Genomic DNA, 8991 nt, shown 5'->3' with positions numbered 1-8991 from the left:
GTATATACCTGTCAGAAGAATTAGCTGCCAAAATTTTCCATTGCAATATTCTTGTAAGTTTCTGAACTACCAAAATTTATGGAAAACAAAACTGGCAAGTGGTGTCATTATAGAAGGCTCAAAACTTTTCATCTTTAAAGTTTTTTGCCTGAAATATAAAGAATACATCGCCACCTACTAGTAAAGAAAGGTACAAGGGTAAGAAAAAGAAAGCTAAAAATACCTATTAATCTGTCTGATTTGTACAGTCTGTGTCTTGATGTTTGGCCAAGTAGACTGAAACCAGGCTCTCCCCATAATCATGAGCTTCGTTAACCCTATGAGCTCTCTCTACCAGAAGCTTTTTAGAGTGTTGGATTGAGGGGTGAAAGAAACACAAGTCAGTTCTCCTTTCAAGTGGCTGGAGTTTAGTTTGTTCCATTACTATAATTTTATCATGCTCCCAAATTCTTAAAGGCTAAAGGCTTCAGCATTGTAGTCATAGCCATTGGATTTTGTTGTATACTAAATAAGAATAGCCTTGTCCATGAATCATCCCGTGTTCTTGGACATCCAAAATTATCAAATTCAAGATTTTCCCTTGCAGTAATTGACAACCAACACAATAGATTTCTGTTTCTGAAACTTTCACCTTTACACCAAACCATCAATTTTAATACTCAAAATCAGCATCACATCATGTGCCAGATGATGTAAGTTCCTAGTTTTTTTAAATGTTTCTCAACTTCCAAAGTTCTAGGAAGGGCTAAAAAATTTTTATCTGTAAATTCTTTTTTGACTGAAGTACTATAAAACATAAATAGCAGTACTAATTAAAGAAAGGCATAAAATGAAAGAAAAAGAAAGCTACAAATATCTGATAATATGTCTAATTTGTACTATCTTGATGTTTAGCTATTCAAAGCTTGTTTGAGATTGCGTGGTAAGGTTAGTTTTTAAAGTATTTTTTAAAATATATATTAAAATATTTTATTTTATTTTATTTTATTATTAGTATATTAAAAAAATTAAAAAAATATTAGTTTAAATTTTTTTAAAAACACAACCACGTCATGCAAACACCCTAGTAGCATGAGCATGAAACCATGCTCTCCACGTAGCAACCAAACCTTGAAAGAATGTGCGGGCATGCGACTGGTAATGACATTATAATTGAAGAATTCATCAAAAAAAAAAAAAGGTTAACAAATGTGTAAATAGTTAAATACTACGCTAATCCTGCATGCTAATTGCGCTATATTCTAGTCCAATTTATTTGTCATTTGGAAATAATAGGATTATATTATTTACTTGGAAGCACATATACATCAAAATGTTGAATTTGCTAGGATATGATACGAGGAAGATAAAATCTGAACATTTTTTGGGATTAAATTTTTATTTTAAAAAATGATCCAAATATATATTTAAGTTTTATGAGCTAAATAACTTAAACATTTAAGTAGATAGAACATTAATAAAATGTCAATCAGTGAAATATTATGCTTGATAAATGATCACATTCTTATGTTAGAGGTGCTTTAAAATAAACAATAAATATTGCTATAATTTTTTTTTTCTTGTAACAAGAATAAAAAAAAAAATCCAGGGAATGAAGAATAATGAATAATGAAATACATACCAGGGATAGGGGATCTGATGATGATGGAAATCAGGTTGCTTTCATGGTTTGAGTATCATTTTATTTGGGAATGAAGTTGGAGCTTTTCCCTTTTCTTTTCTTTCTTCCATTTGTTATTAACGTGAGTTTTGGTTATAGGTTTGGGAAGTGAAAGAAGGACCTTGCGAGTTCAAGCCTGCTCCACTCTCTGTCTATGGAGAAAAGAGTAAACAATTTTGCTTGGTTTTATAGCTTACAAGTAACATTTGCTATTAAATTTAGCATCAGTGAACTCGCCGTCTGGATGATAGTTGAGGCATTAACCCATCATAATTAGCTAACCATCATGGGATTTGATAGGTATAGACGGCGGTGGGAACAGCTGGGAGGATTTGGCATGGTGGGACTGCATAAGTTGTAGCATCAAGTAATCTAAATTAGGTCAATATCATCCCTCTTCATCAGGGAATGGAATGAGTTTTTTTAATAGGTGATACTGATACTACTTCACAAAGGAGATGTTTTTGCAATTCCTAACCTTGTCAATGCTGCAAAATGGGCCAGGCCCGCCCCCCCCCCCCCCCCCAGCTTATTTCCTAGATGCTCTTTTTTTTTCTTTTTTTTTTTATTTACGTGGGGTGTTTGGGCGCACCACGACTAATCCCCACGGCCCACTGAATACCCTGCAAACCTAGTAGGCATGTAAGGCGCCGCGGGTATGACAGGCATGCACGCCAGGCTCGAATCCAGGTACAGTGAAAGAAGACAGTTTTTTTAATAGGTGATACTGATACTACTTCACAAAGGAGATGTTTTTGCAATTCCTAACCTTGTCAATGCTGCAATGCCCCCCGCGTCCAAGCTTATTTCCTAGATGCTCCTTGAAGCGGGAATGCAAGCTTATTTCCTAGATGCTCCTTGAAGATATGGGAGAAGTTTATCTTATCCCCAGCTTACCAAGCTGAGGATCTTTAAACTCTGTTCTTTTTCATTGTTACTTGGAATGATAAGAAGACAACTGTTTTTCAACTATTAGAACAGTGGCAGCAGAAAGTGCTACTGAACATATGTTGTCCTAAATGGAATAAAAAATACAAGAAAAGTTCTATGAACTCCAGCATTCACATGATGACATTCGTGTCACACTGGGGTTTACAAGGAGTTGCTGCCATTCAACCTGGGAAGGAATTGTTGATGTAGAAGTATATGCCAGCAAGAGCTACAATTCCAACCACCACTGCAATTGGCAAAGCTCGCCTGACGAGTTCAAATTCAAAATAAAAGGCGTGAATTATAGCATGATCAAGCTATGAGGCAAAAACAAAATGTAAATTGCATCGTTTCACCAGTTGTGAAGAATTACGCATACCCAATTGCTTCATCTTTCTGGATCTGTGCTTTACGTGCCTTGCGAACATCTTTGTCATTAACATTTTTTGTCACTGCAGGCATGTATTCCCTAAATCTCCTTTTAGGAGCACCACAAACTGCAAAGCATAATTAACTCGACATTAGTACAACCCTTGTAATTTTGTAATCTAAACAGGCCTAAAAAATATTTTAAAATATACCTCCCGAACTTTTTATCCTGTCAGGTGTCAACGACTTTTCAAGCATTTCGCTTAGGATTAGATAGCAATACTTAAATAAACCAACGAAATCAGCACTCTGTGGATAAGGCTATCTAGATTCTAGGGTAACACCACAGCTTACACTTTGATGCAAGGCCATTATAGATGCAAATTATCACCACTAATAACAATAACTAGACATGATCAGTTGACTGTGTGAGGGATGGCCATGAGATAATTTTTTTCAGTGGAAAATGAACATTCAAATAAATCCCAGAGATGAAAGTAATTACCAGGGCAGAAGTAATTATCAGGCTGTTTGTCGAAGGGTTTCCTGTCATTGTAAATATATCTGCATCACAATAATTAAGTTATCAAACCAAATCCTGTTAATTTCGCTTCCAAATGCTAAAACCAATACCGTGCAAGAAATAAAAGAAAAAAGGAAAATAAATAGTACCCGCAATCTCTACAAATGTAGGCCTGCTTGGTTGCAGCACGCATGGAGAATCTTGGTGCAGCAGATGCAAGAGACTGCTTCTGACTGTAAGATGCAATCAAGAGGTGAAGTGAAGGAGAAAAGAAGGATGATTTTAGAGCAAAACGATCAGATGGTGCTTTAAGACCAACACTGTTGCCATTAGGAGCTAAAAGAGAAGGTGGCGGTGATGTTCTTGTGGCTTGAAGCCTTATTGGTGCATGCAAGGCCATTTTTGCAGGACTTTTTCCTCTTCTCTTCCTCTCAGACTGTCTTCGTTTAACAGTAAAGAGAAGAGATATGAGGATAAGTGAGTGGTGTGTAGAGGTAAAGGTAAATAGTGTAGGAAGTTTGGAGAGCAAATGGAAGCGTGGCTTTCATGCTCCCCACACAAGCTTCTTCTACCCTCTTCTTTTGGGCTTTTCCTTATCTTTGTCCCACAATGTCGTGGGACAATTTGGTGCCTATAGTTTTTTATTTTCTTTTTAAGTTCAGAATTCAGACAAAGATTACAGTTTTGCCCAAATTCACTATTGGACAATTTCCTGTCTTCTTCTTCTTCGTCGTCTTCTTCTTCTTGGAATAATGGTAAAATACCCGAATGGAAATCTCCAATAACATCTTAATTCTAGAAAACATGAATTAAAAATATCACCGATTAACATATATGCATAGATTTAATGACAACAGAGGTCATTGATTCTAGTTTTTTTCAAAAAAAAAAAATTGATGATGAAATAATCAATGTTTGATTATTTTTTCTTTATATGTTAGTTATTTTTTTAATATTCCATATATTTTTTTAATTTAATCTCTAAAAACATTTAGTCAGCTTGCATGTGATTTTCACGTGCTTCCTAAGCCCTTTTCATTTATAATTCAAAATTAAATCTAAATATGTTATAAAAAATAAATTTAATGTCGAATCATAAAAAAAAAAAAAAAATTCTCTCTTCTTGCTTGACCAGCCTGTTTGAAAGGAAAGTAAAGAAAATTTGTTATGATTTGAGAGTAAAATTGTTTTTTAAAACAACTTCTCAATTATTTTCACTTTCAATAAAGTATTTAATGAACATCTATAAATTATATCAAAATATTTTAATTGATTATGGATCACGAATGACACATGAACTGTTGCATTGTTTAACTTCAATCAATTCCATTTAGGAAAACAATGATAAAATGAAAGGTTTAAGATTATCAAATAAATTATAAAAAAAAGGCCATCCAGGCTTTATTTTTTTATTTTATTTTTTAATATTAAAAAAATATTATTTTTTAATATTTTTATTAATTTTATTATTTATTATTTATTAATTTTAATTAATTTTTATAATTTATTTTGATTTACTTTCTCTGAAATTACAAGGTCTCAAATAAATATCTTGTTATTTGATGAACATTTAATTTTATAAAAATTTATTTTTGTTATTATATAATTAAATTATTTTTTTTCTTGTAAAATATTATTAAATACAATAAATTTTATGATCATAATTATGGGTTAAACTGTGAAGCTGAAGTTATTTATCTCAATATTTTTTTAAAAAAAATACTAACTTAATTTTATTTTAAAATCAAATTTAGTATTTTAAAAAAATATTAACTCAATCAAATGATATTAACTCAACATGATTTAATTTTTTTATATTAAAAAACTAATATCATAGCATCCATTAATAACTTAACGCTTTAGGGTCATTAAACCCGCATTCAAAGAAACAATAAAAAGGGGTAATTAGTTCTCCATATTCCTTTTGAGAGATTCTATGCAAAATTGGCAAAAAGAAAAGAAAAGAAATTGTTTATTTTTAGGACCAACTATGAAATTAATAAATTATTAATCTAGGTCTTCAATAGATGAACACGTGTAAATAATGAATAAAAATGATTTAAAAATTAAAAATTTAACGATTTGCACGTCCTAATTTGTTTTAGTTAACTCACTTAAAGAATTATGGACACAGCTTAACAAAAGCAAGTACTCTTATTCCATTGATCATAATTACTTTGTGTTAGCGAGCCCCCTGGAAGAGCGTCAATCCTCTGTGCTTAAGCTTATGTTCTTTAGCTGGCACGACCTTTTTAAGTTCTTCCACCTCCACCTTAAAAATATCCATGGTGGAACTCAGTAGGGGTAATTACTAATTAGTCGATATTTCATTAATAAACGCAATTTATTCTGATTTAAAAATCGGAATTAGGAGTCTCTTGGATTTCAATTTCATTCCTCACTCCAAAATATAAATATATAGAGAGACTAATTTCCTGATATTAATTGATTAAAGTTTGCTAGTAAATGAAGTACGCTAATCTTGTTTTATTTGCATGCTGTTCGATGTATGTAAATTAAGTGCAACATTGTTTAAATAAAAGGACATATATGTAGTGTAAGAACTCTGCAACACTAGATGAAGATGTACATGTGGATTTTCTGAAAATAAAACAACCCGGTATGAATATGGCATCAATAATTGCTTCTAACTAGCAGTGCTCAGCAATGGTTGGGATTTTTTTTCTAAACTTAAAAAAAAATACATGTCCTTGAACCAATTAAGTTGTTTGATGTTTATTTTCTAGTTTAAGTTTTAAATTAAACTATGTCAAAGTTTATTCAAAGTGAATTATTTAATTTAATAAATTTAAAACTGATAAAAATATAATATAACTGTTAAAAAAATTTAACACAACAAATTTTTTTTGCATTGAGACAATGTATGGCAGATTGGATCGATCTTGATCAATTTTTAATCTGGATTATAAATTTTAATAAATTTAATAAATTTATTATTTTTATAAATTATTTTTGTTTAATTTTATGATAACATTAGATACTTTTAAAATTGAACATCAACCCTAAAAAAATATTTATTTGAGATCATGATAACTTTATAGAAAATAAAAAAATAAATCATGAATTTCATTTCTCAACCAATCTAATATTAAATAAGAGTGAAATAAAAAAAATAATTAAAAAAATTAAAGGACTGTAAACTAAAAAAAATAAATATTAAATTTGATGGATAAACCAATTAAACCTGTGAATTGGATAATCTGGGTCAATACATCAAACTCATAAATCAGGTAAATGACTCCATTAAAATTAATAACTCAGGTTAATCTCGTCAAATTGACATATTAAATTATTAATTTCATAAAATTTATTAACCTAGTTTTTTTTAATGATATGAATTAAATGAAAGAAATAAAATAATAAGTTTTATTTTTTCACTCATGAAATCATTATCATCCAGGTGTCATGCTTTAAATTCAATAAAAATGATAGTAAAATCTTTTTAAGAACTTTTTTTCCATGATATTTTTCAAAAAGTAGTTTCTAATTACTTTCAGAAAAAACTTTCTATAATTGTTGCCTCGTGATCGGAGGAATTGACAAATCCTTCATCCATTGTTGTAAAACAAATACTTGTGTTGTGCTGTGTAAAAATAAAAAAGATAAGTGGCCATATAAATAATTGATTCTGCACTGCTCCATTATACAATATACTTTAGGAAAAGGATAGCAAGGAAGGCCATCGGCATCATGCCTCATAGGGACTGGATACTAACATGTCTGCATTATCTCTGAATTAACGCCAGGAGATGTTCTTCATCTTCCTCCTTCAAAAAAAAATAAAATAAAATAAAAATTGCAGTGAAGCATAATTCAATTTTTTTATAAAAGATTCAGGTAGTCATCGGTGAATAAAACCAAATATCTAATTAATTATACAGTGAAGCATAATTCAATTTTTTTTTATAAAATATTCAGGTAGTCATCTGTGAATAAAACCAAATATCTAATTAATTATTTATTTCATAGGTTTTTTAGGGATATTTAGAATTGTGGTATTGTTTACTTTTTAAAGTATTTTTTATTCAAAAATATATCAAATATATATTATAAAAAAATTATTTTTAATATCAGCACATCAAAATAAATCAAAAGCATAACAAAATATTAATTTAAATTAAAAAAATTAAATTCTTTTAAAAAAACTTTTAAAACAAAAAAAAAATATACCTTTATTAACCTACCCAAGAATCATATATGATAATGGATTTAGCTATGATATCATAGTGTAGTGTCTATCCACTAATAGTTTTTTATTATTACTGTATAGTGATTGATTTTTAAAATAATTTTTATTTAAAAATATATTAAAATAATTATTTTTATTTTCTAAAGTTTATGTTTAATATCAATACATTATAAATAATAAATTTATTATATCCTAAATTTTGTATCATTACATTATGTAATCTACGTGAGGAGAAAAGAGTGAGAACTAGGAAATCAGTAACGTACCTCAGGACCTGACAGTGATGTGTCTGTAGTTTTAGCTAAATATCTGTATAAGACCTGACAATATTGAGATTCTGGTTAGACGTCATTCAATTTGTTTTCAGAAATTCAAGTAATTATCGGTTAACATAACAAAAATAAATATCTAATATTAATAATTCATTTCATAGTTTTTTTTTTTACATGAAGACATCAGTATTGACCAGACTCATTAATAATATAAGAATCATACATTCTAAGAAAACTTTGGTGGAGTGCCTATCCACTAAAATATAAAAAAATAAAAAGTCTATTTACATATATAAATAATTTAATGTATATATTTATAATTTTATCAATATATATGAAACATATTTTGTATAGCCTTTTATTTTCTAATATTAATTTTGTGAGATACTTGTAAGTATTTTAATTTTTTTATGGATAATTTACTATAATTTTATCAATATACCCAAACTTTTTATTTCCAGTATCGCCACACTTGACAAATCATTCATGCATTTTTGTAAACCAGAGACTTGTGCTGGGCAAAAGTAAAGACACAGTTTTATCATACAATCTACCTGTGAAAAGAACAATAAAAGAGGAAATCACTGTCTTACCTCGACAGGTCTTGACATTGACATGTCTACAATACCTTTTGCGTACTTTTCTACGGCCAACTGATATTTTCGACTCTCATCCTTTTTAAGAAAGAATTGCAGAATTCAAGAAGTCATCAATTAATAAAAACAAATATCTGATATTAATCATAGTTTTCTTAGACACAAAGGCATCAATATTAACCACACTTATTAATTATTTGAGAATGATAAATAAACCCTGTTTGTTTGCAGGAAAATTGTTTTTTTTTTAAAGTGAATTCCGAGAAAAATGAATTCCGGAAAAGTAAATTCCGGAGAAAATAAATTCCTTAAAAGTAAAATATTTTTTGATGTTTGGCAGTGTTATGGAAAATGAACTGGAAAACACTTTCCAATGTTTGGTTATGTTATGGAAAATGAACTGAAAAATAATTTATTAATATTTTATTTTT

The 8991-nt window shown here is 29.4% G+C and overlaps 1 protein-coding gene and 1 long non-coding RNA gene across 3 annotated transcripts; both read right to left on the bottom strand.

The window, feature by feature from the left end:
- Positions 1–2540: 2540 nt before the first annotated feature.
- On the bottom strand, positions 2541–4020 carry LOC105136584 (Rubredoxin-like superfamily protein). Its single transcript, XM_011041986.1, has 4 exons — positions 3632–4020; positions 3465–3523; positions 2970–3087; positions 2541–2857 (listed from the first exon to the last, which is right to left on the bottom strand). The coding sequence occupies exons 1-4, from the start codon at positions 3880–3882 to the stop codon at positions 2773–2775; spliced, it is 513 nt and encodes a 170-aa protein (XP_011040288.1). The 5' UTR covers positions 3883–4020; the 3' UTR covers positions 2541–2772.
- A 1533-nt stretch (positions 4021–5553) lies between these two features.
- On the bottom strand, positions 5554–8716 carry LOC105136582 (uncharacterized). Of its 2 annotated transcripts, XR_844375.1 has the most exons (4): positions 8558–8716; positions 7959–8012; positions 7198–7270; positions 5554–5754 (listed from the first exon to the last, which is right to left on the bottom strand). It is a non-coding gene; the product is annotated as an uncharacterized LOC105136582 (long non-coding RNA). The 2 variants fall into 2 exon arrangements; XR_844374.1 differs by lacking the exon at positions 5554–5754 and having other exon boundaries at positions 7028–7270.
- Between the last annotated feature and the right edge of the window lie 275 nt (positions 8717–8991).

This window comes from Populus euphratica, unplaced genomic scaffold, assembly GCF_000495115.2.
Source record: "Populus euphratica unplaced genomic scaffold, PopEup_1.0 scaffold133.1, whole genome shotgun sequence".
NCBI classification, from domain to species: domain Eukaryota; kingdom Viridiplantae; phylum Streptophyta; class Magnoliopsida; order Malpighiales; family Salicaceae; genus Populus; species Populus euphratica.
Note: the sequence above shows the minus strand (reverse complement) of the source record. Positions and strands in the feature narration are given on the sequence as shown.

Bases quoted from the DNA above. Each gene is read 5' to 3' on its own strand.
- LOC105136584 (XM_011041986.1), bottom strand. From the start codon at position 3,882: ATGGCCTTGCATGCACCAATAAGGCTTCAAGCCACAAGAACATCACCG. The intron at 3,524-3,631 runs GTACTATTTATT...ATTGTGATGCAG, and splicing joins TACATTTGTAGAGATTGCGG to ATATATTTACAATGACAGGA. The intron at 3,088-3,464 runs GTAATTACTTTC...TATGCTTTGCAG, and splicing joins TGATAATTACTTCTGCCCTG to TTTGTGGTGCTCCTAAAAGG.